Raw genomic sequence first — 25,321 nt, forward strand, 5'->3', positions numbered from 1 at the left:
CATGCATATAGTGGAGCTTAGTCCGTATTCTCCGAGTGTGAGTGAGTGAGTTGGGTTTAACGCCGCTTTTAACAGTATATTACAGTTATATCACGGTGTGTCAGCTTAATGTGGGAGGAAAGCCCGAAGTAATGCAGGTCTCAGGGGGGGGGGGGGGGGATATTTTATAGAAAACAGTTTTATTTGAATCAAGTTGGGGACAAGTGATACTTGTACAAATATTTGACACCCCTACGGGCTTGCAATCATGGGTTTCTGGCGTACACAAGGGACGCAACTCTGAGCGCCTTAGACGACTTGGCCACCCGTACCCCTCCTCATCCGTGTGTCTGTCATCCGGTCCATACCAGAGTGACAAGCACGATGCTCATGCATGCGGGGTGGTGGCGTAGCCTAGTGGTTAATGCGTTCATGGGTACAATGTGTGAAGCCCATTTCTGGTGTCCCTCGCCGTGATGTTGCTTGAATAATGCTAAAAGCGGCGTAAAACCATACTCACTCATGCATCCGTTTCGCCTTTGTACATGTTGTACTGAATGTTTTTGTTGGTGAATTTGTTTTAACAACGTTCCAGCCGTTTAGTCAAAATGAACCATATTTCTGGTCATACCTATAAGTGGTAAAAGCAAATTCAGAAAGCCGTGTTCAACTCTCAGTGCATGGGGCTTAAGGTAGATTGACATCTAGTCTCTGAAATGAACATATCTTACAGAAAAAAAGGAAAATATAACACAAAGGACGCAGAGACTCTCTTCATTTTCAGATACTGCAGTAATCTAGACTTGCCAAACATTGTAGACTTGCATGAGCTGTATTGGATATATTTGTATCAGGGTCGATCTAGCTGTATGACAGACTACAGGTTTCATGTGTTAGAACTTAGAACCTACAAATACATCATCTGTATGTTTTATACATGTTAACACGTGGCAAAAATATAATTAGGAAACTATTATGTTTTTTACCGGTATACTTTTATGTTGCAATTATTATGTCTTTTAACTCGTGCAGTGGGCTCTGTCTCATTGTGAGTAATGCGTCAGTGACTTGGCCCATAAGGCATATATATATGTATATACGAGGACATTGTGCATTTAATGTGTATTTCACACTATACAGCATTAAAAAACGACCGGTTGAATATTAGGGATATTAGTTTAGCGCTCGTATTTTAGTCTCTTTCCAACGCGGGTACTTAACCCAAGAACACACTTTATAAAATGAGATCTACTGTGATTCATTGTGATGGCATTTGTGGTTGTCAATAAACACTTACGCAGAGTTACCTCCCCTAACTCATTCATCGCGTGATGGGCATGCCCGTGTGAGATTATCTCAAAAATTCGATGATACATTATAGCGATGAAGCCGTTTATTCAGGTCTGCGGTGTTCACTTAACTTCCGGGGCACGTAGATAGCTTTGAATATCACTTCTGCAGTGGTAGTATTGTGTATGTGAACGTGGAAGTGATACTGACGGAAAGACATCGAAGGTATTCTTTAGCACGCAGTGCTTGTTTCAATATGGACGCAATTTTGAGAGTCGTTCGAAAGAGCCCTACAGTCTCAGGCAAATCAAGACATAAAAGTAAGTAAACTATGAATTGGCACGACAAATATCTCTTCTTTAGTCGTAACCATATATGGCACATGTTTTGTATGTTTTCAGAGAAGCGGCTCTGACAGGAATACGGGTATAAACTCATTGTTTATGTCATGTGCAAATGTCACTCGTCGGGTATTCCATCTGTGAATATACTCGAGTAGGCTAGACTACCAACAGTGGATAACAGGCATCAAAATGATTGTGTTACCATACATGAAAACAATGATTTTATCGTTTCAATCTCACTCATACTCAAAATTTACTTTCATTTACTTCAAAACTAATCACTTGCTAATGTTCCCCCTGAATTTACAATTCCACACATTTGACCTGCCTCCCACTGTGACCACTCCCAGTGAGGCAAGTCATTGACAGAAAGTTAAAAATAAAGTACCATGTCATGCTCCACATTTTTCAGCAAACATTAAACTTACACAACTAGTCCATTAGGTTTGATTGTGTTGGGTCTACCTGATCTATGGGTCTACAAGAAAGTGTTATCCCAAATCTAACATTTGTTTATGTGTCTTTAGTTTTGTATGTAAATTAATTAAAATTATGAATTACATATTTCTTCGGAACCGGTCATCTTTTATGGGGGAGTCAGGGGAGGGTGACCACAATATATGACAGTCTGGATTGTTTGATCCCGATTTTTTACAGACCGCTGTCATATAGCTGGAAAATTGCTGATTGCAGCATTAAACACCAAACAAACAAAACCCGTGTACACAGTATGATATACTAGTGTATGACTGTCGGATGGGTTTTAAAGTGACAGGACGTCGACCAGTCAGAAGCTTTGTTTGTAAACAATAGCGGACATCCCGACACTTTACTCACCTTATTCTGCGAGAGAATTTTCTGCTCCAATGACCACACCCTGACTTCTCTCTTGTTTGTGAGCAAACACACTTATTCTGAAATACAAAGGACAGGACTGATGCAAGCCTTTCGGTGTGCTTTACATGTAGATATACTGATACATCTGCGACGATGAGGTGCATGACAATATATCTCAACGCAAAGTGACCATATCACAAGCTGTCTGTAGGGCTTCGATGACAGCACGAGAAGGTGACATATGCAAATGAAAATAGTTTTTCAGGTTTTAGGATATTTTCTCAATGAAAGTTAAACATTTCATGAGACAGTGATTGGCTGATTACAACTGAGGCATATTTACATTGTAATCAAGGCCTTGATAAGCACTGGCTTCTAATCAAATCAAGCTGGCAAAGAGTATTTTTTAACTCATCCATAAGAAAAACACATGAGCTTTCACTTAAATTTACCACTAATGAAAAAATACAAGATTGAAGCCAATTCATGTGACTGCCCGTCCCTGTGGACTGGCAAATAAAGTACCTTATCAATCTGTGTTGTTGAACAAAACATCAGCGATATTCATCTAAATGTCACCATCAGGGTTTCCCTTTGTCTATTTTTAGTGCATGGAAATAACTTTTTACTTGCTTCAAGGTTAAAAATATATTTGTAGCAACTTTGTCTTGAAATATTTTTGTTTTGGTCCCCTCCATATGCGACCCGTGAAGATTCTTGGGTAGAATAGGTCTTCAGCAACCCATGCTTGCCGTAAAAGGCAACTATGCTTGTCGTAAAAGGCAACTTACAGGATCGGGTGGTCAGGCTCGCTGACTTGGTTGATGCATGTCATCGATCCCAATTGCATGGATCGATGCTCATTATATTAATCACTGGATTGTCTGGTCCAGACTTGATTATTTATACAGACCGCCGTCATTTGGCTGGAATATTGCTGAGTGCGGCATTAAACAACAAACCAACCAACCAACCTCCATATGCTGTATATGTGCTTATAACGGACTACGTTTTTAACGAACTAAATTTAGTGGTCGTTTTGAGTTCGTTATAACCATAGTTACTGTATGTGGGATCGAACCCAGGTATTTGGCAATCAAGCCCACATTTGACCACTAGTCTATCCCATGACCCACAATGTCGAATGAACACGACAGTGTAAACATGAATATTGTGGTGTATGATGTTGTGGTTGTTTCTGCTGCAGAGCTTGGCGAAGGATGGGGTGATTCGGACAGCAATGAGGTTGTGGATCAGGGTGTGACGTTCTACATGAAGTACCTGGGCTCCATACTGGTGGAGGAACTGCCTGATGATGAGAGCTACGGAGATAGCATCAGTTCACGTGCTGTCCAGACTATTGTTGCTATGGTCAGTAGATTTCTTCAGATCCTTGCTCCAGGTTAGAATTGGTCTTCGGCAACCCGTGCTTGTCGTAAGAGGCAACTAACAGGATCGGGTGGTCAGGCTTGCTGACTTTATTGATGCATGTGACGTCATTGTATCCCAATTGCATGGATCGTTGCTCATGATATCAATCACTGGATTGTCGAGTCCAGACTTGAATTAAGGGTTTAAAATTGGTGAAAAATGTTACTTGACCAAGGGCAAGTATTATCAACATTTTTACTTGCCCTATTTCCAAATGTGCTTGCACAAAATCAAGCTAATAAATTCAGTAAAACATTACTGCTTCATAACTGAGAATGAGAGATACTGGTTCAGGTTCAGCCTCTTTCACTAAAGACAGGATATGTCTTGATCATGTTGATCCTTGAGTATTAATTGTGAATCCGTTCTATAAGGGTAGGTCTTCGATCAAATACTCAATTCTGAAATTTGAACATCCATCTATAAAAAGTTCTCTTTCGATTGCAAGCTCGTTTGTATGGGTACTCTGAACAGATAGTGCACTTCATGACTTAGGCTGTTTCATCATACGCAACCTAAGGAAATTGGTCTTTCCACCTAGCGATGCATGTTCGTTTTCAATTACACCCAACATACATGTCCGATATAGATTAATCTGAATTGTCAGAATCCCTCTCTGCCCTACCGCCAAAGAAACTTATAATAGACCGTTGTGACATGATCTGATTGCATGCGATAAATATGGGCAATGTAAATTGTTATTATAGATACCCCTCTAGGTGCTAATGAGACAAAGGGAGGCTACTCTATCCTTCGCTAGCTTACTGATTTGACGTGTGCTTAATATCACTTGGAAGCTAAAGGCTGTAGTTTTACGTATTCAAGTAAAACATTTGATCAAAGCTAGGCCAAACGAAGCTTCAAAAGTTGGCACTAAATCTACCTCGCGTAACAAATTCCTAGAAATGAAGTCATCTGTCCGTCATTCCATTTCCAAGAAGCATGTGCCATATATGGAAGTGTGTCTACGATTTATCAATGAAAAAAACCTGGTTCTCGCTGTTGACCTGCCTGACATCGACGTGTATTAATCCCACTGGTTGACAGGTGTAGTTGTATGCAAATTAGATTGCCAGTCTGGGACACCAGCAAAATATTAGCCAATCAAATATTTTAACATAATCACATTATATTACATTCTCGTGACACATGACCCAGTTTATTTTGTGTGCTATACTTGTCCATCTGTCCATGGGCATGCTAGAAGACGTATATTACTTGCCCCACTTCTAAATCTTACTTGGCACGGGCGTCGGTCAGTGGTATTTGTTTAACCCCTGTTTAATATTGCTGACTGCAGCATTAAACAACAAACAAACAAATCAAGTCCTTGCATGGAATGGAACTACATTTTACCAAAAATTCGTGATCATGAATATTTGGGGGGGGGGGGGGGGGGATTTTGTATGAAGTTATGTGCTCAGTCACTGCGACAAAAAATATCCCCCAAAATACTCATGATCATTAACTTTATTTGTTCAGTTTAGCTCCATACTGATCATTATGTCGTAAGTCTATGTTAAAGTACAGGAGCTATGATGGTAATGATAGTCACAATTGCTTCGTGATACAGGGGGCACGGGTGGCCCAGTCGTCTAAAGCGCCGCGATTCGCTGTGCAGAGTTGCGTCCCTTGGGCACGCCAGAAACCTATGATTGTGGGTTTGAATCCCGGTTCGCCCCGATTATGTTTCTAGGTTTGTCAGGGCGGTCGGGTAGCCTAGTGGTTAAAGCGTTGGCTCGTCACGTCGAAGACCCGGGTTCAATTCCCAACATGGGTACAATGTGTGAAGCCCATTTCTTGTGTCCCCCGCCGTGATATTGCTGGAATGTTGCTAAAAGCCGCGTAAAACTATACTCACTCACTCAATCTAGGTTTTCAGCATCATGCCCGTGCTCGTGGGTTTCACTGAACTGGTAAACGTCTAAGATCTGCATCAGTTTGGGCTTTCCTCCCACATTAAGCTGACATGCCACGATATAACTGTAATACTGTTAAAAGCAGCGTTTAACCCCAACTCACACACTCACTGCTTCGTGATACCAGACAGTCTCCGTGGTCTAGTGGTAGAGCGGAAGGTCGGGGGTTCCATCCCCAGCTGCGTCATACAATAAGATGTTAAAAGGTGGTACTTGTTGTTACCCTGCCTGGAGCTCAGCATAAACATGATAAAGGGGGTAAACAATGACTTGTCAGCTCAGTCAGTATACTGTGTCTGAGTGGGGTATACATGTTAAACTGTGGCATGGTATCTCAGTGGGCTAGCACTATAAAATGGGCATTAGTCCAGACTAGTACAAGCAGCCACACACATGCACGTTGCTATGTAAGTGCAATAATCTTGATTAATAACATTAAACCAGCGTTAGAAATTGGCACTAGTCCTGTAGTCCTTGCCAAACAGCCCAATAGTTAAGGTATCATAAGGATGAGTAGAAATTTGCCTTTCTTATGGGTTTTGCTATGTGTTATCACTATACAACAATGCTATAAGAACCGGTAGTGTACTAAAACAGTTTCTATCGCTGTATTTCACTTCACCTCACCTTATGGATCCTGGGCCCTGGTGTATGTTTTTAATGCGTGGTACTCTGGTAGTCATGTTCCTAAATCATGGTGTATGGCTGTGTTTCATGTTCATGATTATGCTTAATGTCAATAGCGGATAGCCAGACTGTTGGTCACCAGTACTGATCGAACCAACATTGACCTTTAAGTGTGACACAACTCCTGCTTTAGGGCTGATTACTCTCTCCAGTGCTGTAGTCTTATACAATAGACATGGCAATTCAGCAGGGTTTGAACTTAGCATGATTAGGGCAGGGTTTTATGTGGAATCCATCCTACATCAAGATTCTAACCTTTGGCACATAAATTAATGTTATTTTGTGCAGAATTAGGTTTTGTTTAACATTGCAATCAATATTGTAATGCCGTTCTTTGATGGACCAGTTATCATCAAAATACAATTCAGCACCACAAAGCCACATACTGTTAGCAACATATTAATATCTGTGACGATCAAGGTTAGAATAGTTCTTCACCAACCTTTGCTTGTGTTATGAGGCGAGTAGGCTTGGCGTAAGAGGCGACCAATGGGATAGGGTGGTCAGACTCCCTGAATTGGTTGATGCCATGTCATTGTATCCCAATTGCGTGGATCGATGCTCATGCTGTCAATCACGTGAATGTCTGGTCCAGACTCGATTATTTACAGATTGTTGTTATATAGGTGGAATTGTAGCCGTCATATAGCTGGCGTTAAACAACAAACAAACAAACTAACAAACATTAAACAATATATCGCGTGACTAACCACAGGTCCAGGTAGCCCTTTGGGTACCCGGGTCCTACTCAGTACCTACCCGACCCGAGGTACCAGTTCCAGCCCTGTCAGGTGCCTTTGTTTCAAGTTTCCATGTGACACAAAAATTTAATGTTGCAATATTTACAACACGTTCAGCATTGTTCAAAGAAGCCCAAACCATGTACACATGCTACTAACAGCTTACATCATATCTTCCTGGTTGACTTCTTGACAGAAGCCGACTCTTCTGAACAAAAGGAGACATAGATCTGTAACATCATCACTGAGCATGTTTAACATGTCTTAAGGGTTAGACATAGCATTTTCATTTTCCCTTGTGGGGCGGTCAGGAAGCCTAGTGGTTAAAGCGTTCGCTCGCCACGCGGAAGACCCAGGTTCGATTCCCGACATGGGTACAATGTGTGAAGCCCATTTCTGGTGACCCCCGCCGTGATATTGCTGGAATATTGCTAAAAGCGGCGTTAAACCATACTCACTCACTCATTTATTTTCCTTTCTCTGCAACAGAATATGTTGCCATCTAATGCTTGGTAAAAGTGGAAGACAACAAGGAAAAAGTCACTATTACTTCCCTGATATTCGACCCCAAGTGTGTGTCAAATATCAGTAAAATTCTCTGACTTTGTTGATGCATGTCATTGTATCCACACAAATAATGTCTAGTTGTGCTGACCCATCACCAAGTTTCACATACATCATGTACATATGCATGTATTGTGTACTGCAGTGTACATGATATATTCAAATTCAATTTTACTTTGGCAATACCGTATTTGACGTAATAAGCGCCCAGGGCGCTCTCAAAATTAGAATATTATTTAGCTCTTATTAGAATATTATTTTGGTGATAAAAACAGAGTTTTAACATATCAATTATAGTTCTGACACTGATCTGTGATTAACACAAATATTATCTTCTTTTCTGTGAAATTGTTGATTAGCATTATGTTAAAAAACTCCCTTCATGCCAAATGGCTATAAAATTTACTTGATTATGATTATCTGTACATCAAATATAAACTAGTAAAAATGATTATTTGATTCCACCAATTGTAATTAGTTTTTCAGACTGACTGACCAGGACCAAATGTAAGCACAAATTAAATAAAATCATTAAAAGTTGTTTTTTTATTTAGTTGTGTCTCTTCAGCCTTCATTAACACCCAAACAAATAATGTAGTATCACATTATTTTGAATGATTGTCTTTCAGGCCAAGAGTGTTGGCAAGAAGCTAAAGAAAGTGTCTCTGACTGTCTCCCCTACAGGGCTCCGGATGACCGACTTGCTGACGAAGGAAGTGTCCATTGATATGTCCATATATAGGTGGGTTGGTTGGTCATGTCGGTTGACATGGTTATGTGGCTGCCACATCGTGAATATTTCTAGTCCTGAGTCTCTAGACATGGCTGTGTTGATATTCCTTGACACTCAAACAAGTATGGGAATTGTTTATCATAAAATGGGTCAATGTGGGTGAGTAACTAGGTCAGTGGGCGTGGCACTTCCTGGAACTGGTGGTGGCAGAATGGAGCCACATGGTGAAAGAGTTCTCAACATGGGCTAGGAATGGTAAACAAACACTGCTAGGCTTTTTGTATGGCATGTGTAATTCCATGAATGTGGCTGTTTACGAATTGACATTGTAGGAACCTATGGAGGAGGATGCAGCTGCATTGTGGGCGAGTTTCATGTGAAACATGTTTGTTGTAATCGGGAATAACATTTGAAGATAGCTCTGTTTTTATATAGGTCGTTGTGACACACAAGTCTCAAAAACTGGAAAAACATGATGAGTTAGACTGGCGTTTATTCTCAACTTACATTAACCCAAATGTTGTTTTAATTTTGTTTAAATATTTATTGTGAATTATTGTTCCTTATCAAACTTGAAAGAACTTTTGAGAAAATTATTAACATTTTGAAGGTTATGGCACTTGTTATGTAAAAATGTTTTATATGATTTGGCGGGCACTGGTGACCCAGTCATCTGAGGCCTGGCAATTTGCTGTGCACAGTTGCATCCCTTGGTCATGCCAGGAACCTATGATCGTGGGTTCAGATCCTGGTCCTCCCTGATTATATTTCTCTGTTTCTCAACACCATACCCATGATCGTGGGTTTCACCGAAGTGGTAAACACCTTAAGGTGACGTTATTCCCAACTCACTTACTTACGAAAGTTAAAGAATTATTCATTTTCACAACCGCTTTCACCCATCATGCCCACTGTAGGATGGCTTGTTGCACAGCAGGCACTGTGATCACATGACATGGAACATTATCTGACTTTGCGAGTCTGAATAAATGAGTGAATGGATGTTGCGTTTCACTGTTGTCACCAGTGTTCCTGCAGTCTCATATATAATGGGTAGAAAAGGTCTTCAGCAACCCATGCTTGCTGTAAAAGGCGACTCTGCTTGTACTAAGAGGCGACTAACGGGATCAGGTGGTCAGGCTTGCTGACTTGGTTGATGCATGTGATCCCAATTGCGTGGATCGATGTGCATGTCGTCAGTCACTGGATTGACTGGTCCAGACTTGATTATTTACAGACCGCCGTCATATGGCTGGAGTGTTGTTGAGTGCGGCGTTAAACAGCAAACAAACAAACAAAAACAAAACAAACATATATAATGGCTGCATAGAACAAGTGGTTAATAACATGAGAACCATCCACACTGTTGGGTCATGATGACACACATTCAGTCAGGTCACACATAACAAACCAGGCGTTATCAATGCGCTCTTACGGCAAGCATTGGGTACTGGGAATTCTTTTGGCTAACATCGCTGTGGACACTAGCAGAAGAACAATGATTTTTGCCCAGTGGGGATTCTAGGGTAGAATAGGTCCCCAGCAGCCTATACTGGTTGTGACTAGAGGGTCAGGTGTGGTGACTTGGTTGATTGCGTGTCCTTGTACCCTGAACCCGTGAAGATCCGGGGTAGAATAGGTCTTCAGCAACCCATGCTTGCGCGAAAGGCGACTATGTTTGTCGTAAGAGGCGAATTACGGGATCAGGTGGTCAGGCTCGCTGACTTGGTTGATGCATGTCATTGTATCCCAATTTGGTGGATCCATGCTCATGATATCAATCACTGGATTGTCTGTTCCAGAATCGATCATTCACAGACCACCTTCAGCTGGAATATTGCTGAGTAAGGCATTAAACAACAAACAAACAAACAAACCTATAACCATGATAACCCTGCTGGCATGTATCCTTACTCATAATATCAACCTCTGCATTGCCTGGCCCAGACTCAATTATTTACAGGCCTTCATCCTATGTATTGCTGAGTGCGGCGTAAAACAACAACCCCCCCACACAATGATTTGTTTAACATTCTGTCTGTGTGGCAAATACATGTTCAAGGTAAAGTGTGTATGATCTTCTTTTTCTCATCATGATCAATAGTCCTATTTGCACAGCATTGGAGAGAAGTGTTATTGTTGTGGGATCATGTCAACAGCTGTAGTTTGTGGATGTCCAGTGTCTCTCACCTGCTTCGGTCTGTTGTAGGATCTCCTTTTGCACAGCTGACAAAAACCATGAGAAGGTGTTTGCCTTCATCGCCAGGAACTCCATCAATGAAACAATGGAATGTCATGCATATTTCTGCGCCAAAAGGAAACTGGTAAGGTGACATCCTGCACAAAAGTGCAACTTGCTGACTGAAAGTGCAAGGAATAAATGTTAGACCCCCAGAGATCATGTTTGATACCAAGGAACCCTGACATTTCCTGAAGACGGTCAATTTGTTCTCTTCCGACCACCCCAGTACTGCTACTGAGGTTTTAAGAAATGTACATGAAAATACTGTAATCATTTTAATAGGGTGAGTGAGTGAGTTTGACTTTACGCCGCTTTTAGCAATATTCCAGCAATATCGCGGCGAGGGACACCAGAAATAGGCTTCACACATTGTACCCATGTCGCGAATCGAACCCGGGTCTTCGGCGTGACGAGTGAACCCTTAAATTACTAGGCTACCTGACCGCCCCTCATTTTAATAGAAGCAATGCAGTCATAAATTTAGTCTTTGATATGTTCATAACATGTTATACTGAGAGCCTTTTTTCCCCTCTTAGGTATTTTGGTGATAATAATCTATCAGTATGATAAAACAAGGAATTAAATTGGTCTGGTACACATTACCATGGTTACCTACTTAACACGGGTTGGTGGGGTAGCCTTGTGGTTAAAGCCTCACGTCGAAGACCCAGGTTTGATTTCCCAAATGGGAAGAATGTGTGAAGGCCATTTCTGGTGTCCCCTGCTGTGATATTGCTGGAACATAGCTAAAAGCGGCGTCAAACAATACTCACTCACTCACTCACTCGTAACACAATCAGTGTTGAGGTCATCTTGGGGGTTTGGGTTGGGTTTTTTGGCCTAACCATTGTTGTCATGGTTGCCATGGTTACTGTAAAATATCTTTTAAGGGACTATCCATGTTCCTTTGTTGTATTGTTTACCATTTTGTGTAGGGCCTCCCCAGCCTGTCAAACAAACCTTGAGAATTGCATTTAGACGATGTAAGAGTGTGGTCTAAATCTGAAACAGTCCGGTAAATCCTGACCCCAGTCCGACCTCCTGGGCGTCTCTCTCAGCGTCCTGCTGTTCATTCACCAGTGTGTTGACGTAATGTTCTGAAACATACTTCCCTGTCATGATCTGTATGCCGTGCAGGCACTATGGCGCCGGGTGATTGGTTACAGTAATCAATAATTATTGGATTGCATAAGTGGAGGTTGAAACTGAATCTGATTATTATTTTAAATATATTTAGTACAAGCTGCAACTAAAATAACAAGATATTGGAAGATATCATTCCTGATAAAAAAAACCTTTAGATACAATTTTCCCTTATCCTTGCATCAAAATCCTTTAAAGTTATATCAATGGGTAGGTTTTAACCGAATCACAAGTAGATTCCAAGAAAACAGCTAATTGCTGTTTCCGGCTTAGTTTTCGAGAAAATACTCAAGGTAATCGTAATCCCTGGATGTAAAACAATGCCTAGCAGAACAAAAAATACAATTTAAAAGGTAAATAGACATGTCAGGTGATTTTTTTATCTCAAATTTCAAATTTGTACTGAACAAGTTTTTTATCACCCGTTCGTTCACCGGAACTCGCTGAAGGGGAACGGTGTAATTTTCTTTCTGCACGTAATATTCGAATACTTGGTTGCACACTACTCAAGAAAATACGATATCTTTCTACTTCCTCCTTGCAGTTATTCGGGGTTAAGTAATTATAGATTTTTCCATTCCTGGCTCAGATTTGATCTTCAGATATAGATTATTTCCCATATGAACATGTTAAGAGATCAATTGTTATGTTTTTGTCTTCCCAGTTAGTTCTATGGAGGACTGCTAATCAATACAAACACAAACATTATTATGGTAATTATAAAAGGTATCAGCCATCTGTGCTTTTGCTCTCATGGATCGTGAACGTCCCTGTTACATGTTTAATGATGAGAATTATTTGCCATTATAGTTTCAAGGATCTGTAGGCTTTGGATGTGTAATCTCTTGACATTTCAGGGAACACATATGGTCAGTGGTCTCATGTGCTGTTATCATGTATATCTCTCTGGACAGAGTTGTCTTCCCTAGCTGTTCCAGGATCCGCTTGTCGTGGGTTTAAATCCCAGATTTGCCCTGATAATGATCCATGCCATACCAATGAGTTAATTAAAAGGGATAATCATTTACAGCCTGCTTCACACTGAGTTTTCCTCGCTGATATGCCATATTCACTATAATAACCGCCCCGGGCACTTAGAAAATTGACAATCGGGCTTATTAAAACCATTAACAACAAGTTATATTTGTTGTCAGGGATCGAGTGGTAATGAACAATTTTTGTTCAAGCGTCAAAGAAATTGTTTTGATATAGTTACCGGGGCGGTCAAGTAGCCTTGTGGTTAAAGCGTTAGCTCGTCAAGCTGAAGACCCGGGTTCGATTCCCAACATGGGTACAATGTGTGAAGCCCATTTCTGATGTCCCCCGCCGTGATATTGCTTGAATATTGCTAAAAGCGGCGTAAAACCATACTTACTCACTCATATAGTTACCAGGCAATTTTATACACCTTCTATACTATTCCAGTGTTGGCTGAAGAGCGCGTTTTTGCGTCTTGGACGCACAAAAATAAGTTTGAACGCACCTGCGTAACATGTGTGGGTCTCGTGGACGCAGTGACTGGGGCTATATTAATTTCATATTGAATTGACACTGATATCGTAAATCAAAGACGTACGTCTTTGCGTAAAGGTATTTGTTGCCAAACAAGACAGCGAAGCATGTTGATTAACACTTCCGTTTGCTAAACCAAACCAGTTTCATTATTCTCTCCCTTTTTATGACAAATACCCAAACCGGTTTCTTGACCTATATCTATTGTCGGTTTTGCATGTATTAATTTTCGGTATGGTCCGTAGCTTTGCTTCAGCCAATCAGGTGCCACATATTAAGCAAGTCGGATATAGTCGTAATTAATTTAGCTTGCTGATTGGTCGAAAACATCCTGACCTTGTGTCAAACTAAAAATAGCCAGGGTATACTTCAGAACGTGGTAACAGTGACCCGCGAAATGGAGCGACCGTGTAGGATGATACGCTATGTTATCGCGGTAGTTAATTTATAATGGATCGTAGTGGGGCACGCTTACAAACTTATTAAATATGTGATTCACAAAATGTTTGTTGTTCATTGGAATGATTGATGCTGATTTTCTTTACCAAGTTCGGTAAACAAAGTACCTGTCATTGGTGAATCTTACCGCAGTAAGTAAGGCTGTGTGGATTATATGGTATATCACTTCCTGTTTTGAATTTTGCATACGACCGAGGTTTGGTCAAGGGACTTCGTTTGAACAAATGGGTTCTTTTTCTAATCAATTTTGAATGGAGGAAGGGGTAATTCCACTTCAAAAACATCCCAGGAACTGTCATAAAAAAGTTAACGTGTGTACAAGTAGCCGTGACATACCGCAACGAGTCCTGTATTCGATCATGCGATGAAATATATCGTGCTTAGATTTGCATAAGTAAACAGTCGACAGGTTGTGTGGATTACGAGATTTATCAATACCGCGATACTGTATATGATAAAGAATGAATGCGAACACTTGAATGTACAATGATGTAAGCATTGTTTTTATTTAGCGGACTCTGAATATTTAGTTATTCTACAACAGACTTATCAAGCTGATAATAATTCAATCTCTTGTGAGTTATATTAAGAATTGCAAAACACATTTTGCCAGGACCGTTATTGGTGTAACTGACATGTTTAAACATTTATAGCACCTGAAACATGTTGATTTATCAAGGAAATGCTGGATCCTGAACATACTCTTACTAAAAAAACGTTTGATATGCCAATTATATTTTATGACTCATTGATCATTGTCACAGTTACAACATGAACTCAATGCTCAGTACAGTAGCATCAGAACAGCTATTGAACTTAACTGAATCCAAAACTTCAAATCATTGGTAGATCTCGGTAAAAACATTCACAAATGTCTGTCACAATGACCCCTTACCAATGGCTGACCCGTGTACTGCCTTTTCATATACGAAGTTAGATATTAACATGGATAATTTTGTGTTATAATATTCATTAATATCAAATGTCCCTTTTAAGAAATTGTTTGTCCCTTAATGTAAACCTCTTGGTTATGAGAGCAGGATGTGCCCTGATGTGAACCTTTCTCTCACTTTGCCTGTTTGTTGATATTTTGCAGTTGCGAAAAGATTTCTTATTTTTCACAACCACTGTGTTCTGTTGTTAATGTTATGTTATAATGCTATAAATTAGACCCCTCCATTTTTGTTTGGGACCCCTAATTTTATGATGAAGGGGTCCAAGTGACCCCAAGAAAATTTAAGCCAGAGCAGACACTGCTATTCCTTTCTTTGTATAATATGCAGTAAGCACAAGACTGATGTATTTCTTCTGTCTTAGTAGGGGCGCTTATAAAGATTACTCACAGATCGGTGTAAAAGTTTGGGGGCACTTATTGGAGCAGGGCACTTAATACATTTAATACGGTAACCGAATGACCATCCCTGTGAATTCAGACCTAACTCCCTTTGTGTGTAGGCGCAGGCAGTCACTCTGACCGTGTCTCAAGCCTTCGGTCTGGCCCAGGAGAAGTGGGACAACAAGCAGAACTTGAAGACCCAGAAGGACATAGCCAACCACCAGAAGGTATGTGTAGCACTGTTAGAGATACTCATGGATCACTTCCTGTGCATCTTTCCAGTTTCCAGTCAAGTTTCCACCCTTCCACTGGGGCGGTCGGGTAGCCTAGTGGTTAAAGCGTTCGCTCGTCACGCCGAAGACCCGGGTTCGATTCCCGACATGGGCACAATGTGTGAAGCCCATTTCTGGTGTCCCCCGCCGTGATATTGCTGGAATATTGCTAAAAGCGGCGTAAAACCATACTCACTCACTCACTCACTCCACCCTTCCAGTAGGCTGGTATTATGGAGTTACGTTTTGTCTGGACTAACGAGTCAATGCATAGTCCAATCAAAATCGGGCACCGAAATTAAAATCCGGTTCGTAAACTGTCGTGCCGATTTCGATCGATTGCAGGGTTTGCAAAGCATGTGCATCGCCAATTCTTTGTCAGCAGATATTTTCCAAATCCTTTCATGTTTTTAATCAAGGTGCTCACGGGATCGATGCATTTTGCGACGTAAGACCCATTTTATCACAATATAGAACTTGATTATCGATCAGATCGTCCTGACTGGGCGCCACCATTTTGTGTGAAGCAAACGCAAGTGATACGAGAGGTGGAATCTGATTGGTCCATAGGAGAGGCTTAGAAGAGACATAATTGGTAATAGCCACTGGTGGCGCAACGATCGAGCCCAGTAATTCCAGCCTAGTTCGGCAAGGGTGGAAACTGGACTTTTAAAGTCAGTTAACTCCCTTACCTCGGGAAGATGCTCCCCGTGGGGCTTCCAGGTTAGAATAGGTCCCCAGCGACCTGTACTGGTTGTACGAGGTCACCAAGTAATTGGGTGGTGGTCAGGATCGGTGACTTGGTTGATAGCGTGTCATCATACCCCAACAGTGTGGATCGCTGCTCACAGTGTCAGACTGTCTTTATCCTCCCAGTCCATAGCTAAGCCTAAAATTGTCTAAATTAGATGAGGGGTTGTTTTTAAAGAAATTTCACAGTAAAATATTCAAAATATTTAAATGGCAGTCAGTTTCTGGTTTTTAACAAGTATATCAGGTTTTCTGACATTCTAAGGATGGCTTCAACTGCACCACGGGGCGGTCGCGTAGCCTAGTGGTTAAAGCGTTAGCTTGTCACGCAGAAGACCCGGGTTCGATTCCAGACATGGGTACAATGTGTGAAGCCCATTTCTGGTGTCCCCCGCCGTGATATTGCTGGAATATTGCAAAAAGCGGCGTAAAACCATACTCACTCACTCAACTGCACCACAATTGGGAACTGTATGACCCTAGGGGCCAAACTCGACCTGTACACGGGTGCCCCATAATCATTGATAATGCTGCATCATTTTGAAGATAGCATTCCAACATGTAGCTTCTCCTGTCTCTCAAGTCTTGCTGTAATTAGCTGCAATATTGCTGATGCCGCATCAAGCAATATTTACTCGTTAGCTTTTCTGACATCCTAACAATGCCTAACGCTCCATTCACCTATCTTACCTTAGCTATTGGCGATTTCATCTGTGGATTATATATTATAGCTGTGGATTACATATATTGTTACATGTAAAGATTGTGGAGTTTATGAAGAAGAACGATAAACTTTGAACATTGAATTGAAAACGTATTATCGGAAGTAGTAACATGCATAACATTTTTTTAATAATGACAATATTGGTGTATAATAATAACTTTATTGATAATTTATAACAATAATGGCTCTAGTCGTGGCAACTTTCAAACTTTCGGAAAGTTGTAATATATCGGACCGTCATTCAGGCGATGTTTCTGACAGATCACGATCTGAAAAATACTATCATGAAAGTGTATCCCGTGGATAAGCCGACCCCTTTCTACAGAATCTTTTTTCTGGTCCTCAAAATTCGGCTTATCTGCAGACATACGGTACCTTCAAACTGATTTACTGGCATGATGAAAATTTTCCAAATATATTACACAATAAAGAGACAGAGAAGGTGTTCAGTGGCGTGCTTTTACTGTTCATCCAGGTTTCAAGGGTCCTGTGATTTTTGTTTGCCCTTCTGAATATCAACTTTAACGATTTATAAGAATGTCACCATAGTCACCTGTATCCATGGTCAAGTTTAGAAGGCAGCTGTTGGTCCAACTTGTTTCTAAAATGAACAGGATATATAATTGTTATAAATATTGATAAATATGACGGAATTTTGTTTGAAAACATGCTTGTTCATATCTGAGAAAATCATATCAGCCTATATCGCTGTCTACTGAGCACCACCGCCTATATATGGTGACACCCCCACAGGGCCCCACTGTAAAAGCAAAATTGATGCAAATGTATATAACCCGGACTGAAGCACATCACCAGAGTATACATAATCCCTACATTTACAATTAAATTGTGCAGGTCTTCCTTTGTATTTTCCAACGATGCCTTGTCGTGACCCCCTCAATAACCCCCCTCCATAACCCCCCTCCATAACCCCCCTCCATAATCACCTCCATAACCCCCCTCCATAACCCCCCTCCACAATCCCCCTCCACAATCCCCCTACACAACCCCCCTCCATAATCCCCTCCATAATCCCCTCCATAACCCCTCATTTTAGGTGTGAATAAGTCATACATGTTGTGGATACAGAGCCCCAGATAACTTTTTGAACAATTGAGTTTTTACTCTAGGGTTTCTATTTTAATTGGGTTATTATGTTTTTTTATGGAGTAACCTATATTTTTTCACTCATCTATTGATCACTCTTTTGGGTTTTTCCCCAAATTAGTGAACATTTTAAGATGTGAAAAAGATGAAATAATGTTTTTAGATGCATATAACTGTTCTTAGTATATAGGCTTGACTCAGAAAGTAAATTAGCTTATCTGTAGCTCTGTAGATTGATGGTGATACATGTATACGGCACTTTGATTTGCTACGCTGTGAGATTTAGTTGTATTCATAATCTTGGTCTTTGTGAAGGTTGTGTAAAATTTCGTACTATATTGTCTAAAGTGGCAAATGCAGGTTCTTGTCACTGAAACTTCGTAGTTAAACATGCTAAACTTGTTTCAGGTAACCAACAACGATCATTTTACAAGGAGTCACGATGTCATAAAACCACTTCCAGGTCACACGGGGTCAACAGCTGCGACCTACGACCCTTTCTTAGGTCAGACTCAAGGCCAGGGAATCTGTTGTTCAATTTGCTGGGGTTGGAATTAAACATTAAATAACAAGTTTGCTTGTCTGAGATTCCAAAATTACAGACATGACTAGTGATATTTCACTGTGAACTACCACTTTTCCTATTAGGTAGATGGCCGCTCTATGATGTCTACATATCTGAAACAGATGGGGTTTTTTTGCAGGCTACAAGAAATGTATAGAAAATACAAATTAATTTCTAACCCTGCATTCTCTGGTATTCATGGTCAATTTCCTTCTCCACACAACGTTACTTGGAAGAAACTTCTCATTAAATTTGTTCCTTGTAATTTGCACTTGAGTGTTGCTCAGTACATACCATTATCTTTTGATTTCAAAATAGCATTTGGAAAAGGAAGGAAAGAGTTCAGTTGGTTTATTTTGTAAGTAGCTGGTTGCTGGAAACTTGTGGATCGATAAGCCTGAACAGCACAGTTGTGTCCTGTAACTTTAGCTGTATTCTGTTTTTCAGCAATCCCTGCTCCACCGCAAGTTCAGGCACCAGGCAATACAAACAAGAGAGGATGGGTAAGTACACCGTGTGTGTGTGGGTGTGTGTGTTGGTGTGTGTGTGTGTGTGTGTGTGGGGGGGTGGGGGGGGGGGGGGGGGGGTGGTGGTGGTGTATGGGTGGTTACACAGATATGGGTACAATGTGTGAAGCCCATTTCTGGTACCCCTGCCATGAATTGCTGGAATATTGCACTCACTCACTCACTCACTCACTCACTCACTCACTCACTCACTCACTCACTCACTCACTCACTCACTCACTCATTCACTCACACCCCACCCCACCCCACCCCACCCCACCCCACATCAAAGTAGGCCAACAGTGTTGATCGTTGTTCACACTATCAACCACTGGTTTGCAGGCTCATGCTGTGTTATGTACAGCTGTATAGAATATTGCTGAAACCCCATTCACACACTTGGCTGTAGTCATAATAGAAGCTAACATTGCTGGTCTCTCTCTGATGCCACTGGCACACACACACACACACACACACACACACACACACAGCTGAGGTGGCGGGACCAGCATTGTGACCCCAGTGACTATGAATGAATGAGTGGCATGGTTCGGATCTCTGCAAGGTTGAGAGTGTCGCCTGTAGCAATATCTGCACATACCTCCCATGTGTCTGGTATGCACATACGCCCTGGGGCCTGTCAGGAAAAAATGGATCGTCCCAGCGTGCTTAGCGCCCACTTTTCATAAATGCGTTTCTGCATATCTTCAACAAGTCTGTGTTTACCCATGTTTAGAATTCATTCTTTCCTCCCCTTGAGGCTTATGAGTGATGATGGTTTTATACCATTTTTGGCAGTTTTCCAGCAATATCACGGTTGGTGACACCAGAAATGGACTTCACACATTGCACCTATTTTGGGAATTGAACCTTTGTCTTTGGAGTGACAAGCGTACGCTCTAACCACTGGGCTACCCTAGCTCTCCTTTAAAGTAGTGGATCCAGGGTGCGGTTGTACAAAACAATCTTAGCGCTACGACTCCTTAAGGCTATGTTAAGGAATGGGAGTTACAATCACCTTATCGCTAAGATCGCTTTGTACAACAGCACCAAGGTGGGTAGCACATTTGTTTTTGTTAGAAATAGTCCCTTTTTGAAATATATTTGTTTTCTCTTTCCAGCAAGAATTTGGTGACAGAGAAGAAGACCTAGAGGATGATTTTTCAAGGTAAGTCAGTTTGCTGTAGGACGTGTTCAGTCCATGCTGTCTGTAGGACGTGTTCAGTCCATGATGTCTGTAGGACGTGTTCAGTCCATGATGTCTGTAGGACATGTTCAGTCCATGATGTCTGTAGGACTTGTTCAGTCCATGATGTCTGTTGGACGTGTTCAGTCCATGATGTCTGTAGGACGTGTTCAGTCCATGATGTCTGTAGGACGTGTTCAGTCCATGATGTCTGTAGGACTTGTTCAGTCCATGATGTCTGTAAGACGTGTTCAGTCCATGATGTCTGTAGGACGTGTTCAGTCCATGATGTCTGTAGGACGTGTTCAGTCCATGATGTCTGTAGGAAGTGTTTAGTCCATGATGTCTGTAGGACGTGTTCAGTCCATGATGTCTGTAGGACTTGTTCAGTCCATGATGTCTGTAGGACGTGTTCAGTCCATGATGTCTGTAGGACGTGTTCAGTCCATGATGTCTGTAGGACGTGTTCAGTCCATGATGTCTGTAGGACTTGTTCAGTCCATGATGTCTGTAGGACGTGTTCAGTCCATGATGTCTGTAGGACGTGTTCAGTCCATGATGTCTGTAGGACTTGTTCAGTCCATGATGTCTGTAGGACGTGTTCAGTCCATGATGTCTGTAGGAAGTGTTCAGTCCATGATGTCTGTCAGTTTGACATTCCAATCATAGGTGAATTGGATGGCCAGAATGGCTGTTGCTTGAAACGATGAAGATGAAACACAGTCTGTGACCTTGAGACAATCTTTGACCTGCCATGCATCAGATGCAAGACAATCTGTGACCAATTTAGGGGCGGTCGGGTAGCCTAGTTGTTAATGCATTTGATCATCACGCCGATAGAGGTGTAACGATACGGGAGGGTCGCGATACGATACGTAACGCGATACAGGGGTCGCGATACGATACGTATCACGATACAGTGTTTATTGGTACAAGCTAAGCCAAGTTGATGTCTTTCTGCTATCTAAAAGATGTGACAAGTACAGTAAAAGAAGATATAAGGTGTTTATTTACTGTTATAGCAAATTGTCAGCAATACAGTATGTTTTACTGAAACAACAAACTGGCTTTGAAACTGTTAAACGTATATCATGGGCGCGAACCCCCCCCCCCCCTTTATTCATTTCGAAAAAAATCTTTATTTCTGTATAAATTACCACCAAATACAATAAATAGATCTTAATTGTGCACCCCCCCCTTTTCAAAAAAGCTGTATCTGCCCATGTATTTCATGTATTTTCGTTAGTATGGTGCGCACCAATGTATAATGCGCACGCCCCTCTAGCGGGTTCAATATTTTTGAAAAAAAGAAATTTGAATATTATGCGCAGAAAAAAATTACACCGTACCCCTTCAGCGAAGTCCGGCAAACGAACGGGTGATGAGAAACTTCGTCGGTACAAATTCGAAATTTGAGATAAAAAATCACCAGACATGTTGATTTACCGTTTAAATTGTATTTTTTGTTCAGCTAGGCATTGTTTTATATCCAGGGATTAAGATTACCTTGTGTATTTTCTCGTAAACTAAGCCGGACACAGCAATCAGCTGTACATGTACACACGTTTTCTTGGAATCTACCGGTGATTCGGTCAAGACACACCCAATGATATAACTTCACAGTATTTTAATGCAAGGATCGGCAAAAGTTGTATCTGAAACTATTTTTTTATCAGGAATAATATATTCCAATATATTGTTAATTTAGATGCAGCTTTTACTAAACATATTTAAAATAATAATAACCCTAAGCGAAGCAGCTGATCGCTATTGCCGGGTATTATTTTTTATATGGAACCAGTCTGACCAGTCACCGTCAAGGCTCCCGTGCACGTGATCGCGTGATCGCGAGAATTACATGTTGATATAGAATCGTCCTACAAAAACAAATCTGACTTTTAACGAATCAAAGTATGGCATTTATGATATATGTATCCATTCTCTGTCAACTAAAATTCCTTTCAAGGCGTCAATAGCGGTAATCTGACCGTGGTTTCTGTTAATAACGGTGAGTTGTGTGATCTTCCGATCGCTTCACACACGATTTCGCCGAAATTAATTAAAACAATATATAAAAGGAATTTTGAATAAAATTAATGAAATAAGTTACAAACATGAGTCCAGATATACAAAGAACACTTTTTTTATAGCCAGTGTAAGTACATGAATAATTTGCGAACTTCAGTATGGATTTGTTGACATGGTATTTCCGGTGTTACGTGCTCACGGAAATGTCTTTCCATGGGGTAAAAAACATCAAAACTCATTAATCCGTGTATAATGCGCAACCCCTTCTACACAGCTGTGTTTTTTGGGAAAAAAAGTGCGCACTTTACTCAAGAAAATACGGTAGGTAAAACTGTGTTATGAAAATATCGTATGTATTGCGATACGTGCTTTCCAAATCGATGCATCGTATCGTGGGCTGTGCATCGGGATACAATACTGTATCGCCGTATCGTTACACGCCGAAGATCCGACATGGGTACAATATGTAAAGCCCATTTGTGGTGTCTCCCACCATGATATTGCAGGAATAGTGCTGAAAGCGGCGTATAACCTCACTCAAACACGCACAACCAATCCAGGGTAACATGTAATGTGAAGGTGAGATAAGAAAGAGTCAACAGTTGCTGGTTTTCCTGCCTTAGACATATTTATGTTGGCTGTAACCATGGTAACATGGATGAAATACTGTCGATTACAACCTGCTTCCCTTGATGTTCCAGGCTTGCACAGAACCGAGGTCGGCGCCTGCATTCCTTCAGTACCGACCTCCGCAAGGAGGATGTAGATGAGAGTGTTCACCAGTATATGGATGGACAGAGGTGCTTCGAAGAATTCTCACGACAAAAATCTATTGAAGACTTGCTGAATTTATGACAAGGAAGGGCATTGTAGTTAGTTTGAATTTTGCAGTTTTATAAATGGTGGCAAATTTATACTAAATCAAATTTAATTGACTTTTCCTGTTGGTCTTTCCTGTACATATTTTCAATTTGGCAAGTAGCAGTCAGAAATTTGAACTCTGTTTTCTTGCATTGTACCAGTCAGCTGAAGATGGCAACCGATATCCAGGAAGTCCCTGTCAATAGTGTTTGTACTTACATTGCCATGGCAACAATTGTCAAGATGAAGGACTGACATCCTGCCTCGGTATCATAGTAGGGCATGTTATATGGCAATAGGCATTTTACAATGGGGTCACTAGTGAGTGTTTATATACATACTAATATTTAATTTATGATGTTTGTTGGCTTGGCAATTATATTCATTCAAGATGCAAAAGATTCTCGAAGGGGTATATAACAACCTGGACTGCCCTTAAGTTCAGACTTTCTGAGCATATATTATATAGGAATGACAGTGCAGTTCCAGGCTGTGTGATCACAAACTTTCAGGCAGAATCTCAACACATGGCTATGGTTAGTCGACTGGTTTTAAAGAGAAACTGCTGATTGACCCCAAACTCTACGTGCTGAATGTTATTCAAAGATCATTGTTGCGTCCCCGGGGCATGCCAGAAACCTATGATTGTTGGTTCGAATCCTGGTTAGCCCCGATTATGTTTCTAGGTTTGTCAGCACCATACCCGTGCTCGTGGGTTTCACCGAACGTCTGAGACCTACATCGCTTCGGGCTTTCCTCCCACATAAAGCTGACACGCCTGACATAACTGGAATACTGTTAAAAGCAGTGTTAAACCCAACCCTCTCACTCACTCAAAGATCATTGGATCCGAGATCAAATGTTGTAGGACTATCATTTTGTTTTCTACACAACATATTTTTCTATTAAAAAATACATGTAACACATTATTCTCCTGGGGAAAAGGTTAGAGGAAATAGAATTTTCATCAGGTTTTGGTGAGGTTGATGTGCGTGTTGGAAGGTACACTTGCTTCTCTGTATCAGCGAATTACCTCTGAAAATCATGAAGAATTTTAGATATTTCTCATTGTGCTGGTTATTTTAAACATACCATGTTAACATTCCTTTTTCATGGTGGTAAATATGTTTTGGATTTATCTGGTAAAAACTCCAGTTTCAGTATTAGTTCTGTCAATGTTTGAATTGTCCGGATTTTAATGTATGAGTCATCTTTCCTTATCTGAAACATGTTGCAATGGCTGCTAACTGGTTTGTTTGAACAACTGCCTTCTGAGAAGAAAAAAGCCATGTTGAAAATAAGCTCCTGATGAGAAACATATTTTATGCCTAATACTAAAACACTATGTGTAGATGTCCCTTTGGCAAGATATCTTGTTGCTGTCAAGGTGACCCATACCTTGCCACAGATTGATGTCCGATCTGCAAAGAAATCCTGCTGAAATGGTTTCCCCCCCACATATAGCTGACATGCCATGAACTATTGTTCAAAATTCAATTCGCTCACTCACTTTCAAACAAAAGGAAACTACACATCAACTAATGTTGGTTGGTTGGTTGGTTGGTTGGTTGGTTGGTTGTTTAACGCCGCAATCAGCAATATTCCAGCTATATGACGGCGGTCTGGAATTAATTGAGTCTGGACCAGACAATCCAGTGATTAATATCATGAGCATCAATCCACGCAATTGGGATCGATGACATGTATCAACCAAGTCAGCGAGCCTGACCACAGGATCCCGTTAGTCGCCTTTTACAACAAGCATAGTCGCCTCTTACGGCAAGTATGGGTTGCTGAAGACCTATTCTACCCCGGCGTCTTCACGGGCCTCAACTAATGTAACTGGGGGCACGGGTGGCCCAGTCGTCTAAGGCACATGCAATTCACTGTGCAGAGTTGCGTCCCTTGGGCACGCCAGAAACCTATGATTGTGGGTTCGAATCCCGGTTCGCCCTGATTATGTTTCTAGGTTTGTCAGCACCATACCCTTGCTGGTGGGTTTCACAGAAGTGGTAAACGTCCGAGACCTGCATCACTTCGGGCTTTCCTCACACATTAAGCTGATACGCCGTGATATAACTGGAATACTGTTAAAAGCGGCGTTAA

General features: G+C 41.1%; 1 protein-coding gene across 1 annotated transcript; it reads left to right on the plus strand.

The window, feature by feature from the left end:
- The first annotated feature begins 1,301 nt into the window (after positions 1-1,301).
- Positions 1,302-24,865, plus strand: LOC124138300 (low density lipoprotein receptor adapter protein 1-like). The gene is made up of 9 exons (XM_048383649.1): positions 1,302-1,589; positions 3,658-3,821; positions 8,421-8,533; positions 10,734-10,848; positions 15,336-15,443; positions 18,478-18,574; positions 19,082-19,137; positions 20,262-20,308; positions 23,056-24,865. The coding sequence occupies exons 1-9, from the start codon at positions 1,526-1,528 to the stop codon at positions 23,207-23,209; spliced, it is 918 nt and encodes a 305-aa protein (XP_048239606.1). The 5' UTR covers positions 1,302-1,525; the 3' UTR covers positions 23,210-24,865.
- The last annotated feature ends 456 nt before the right edge of the window (positions 24,866-25,321 follow it).

The sequence above is a fragment of the Haliotis rufescens genome, unplaced genomic scaffold, assembly GCF_023055435.1.
Source record: "Haliotis rufescens isolate VD_foot unplaced genomic scaffold, xgHalRufe1.0.p SCAF_5, whole genome shotgun sequence".
NCBI lineage: Eukaryota > Metazoa > Mollusca > Gastropoda > Lepetellida > Haliotidae > Haliotis > Haliotis rufescens.

Bases quoted from the DNA above. Each gene is read 5' to 3' on its own strand.
- LOC124138300 (XM_048383649.1), top strand. From the start codon at position 1,526: ATGGACGCAATTTTGAGAGTCGTTCGAAAGAGCCCTACAGTCTCAGGC. The intron at 19,138-20,261 runs GTAAGTACACCG...TTCTCTTTCCAG, and splicing joins ATACAAACAAGAGAGGATGG to CAAGAATTTGGTGACAGAGA. The intron at 20,309-23,055 runs GTAAGTCAGTTT...TTGATGTTCCAG, and splicing joins CTAGAGGATGATTTTTCAAG to GCTTGCACAGAACCGAGGTC.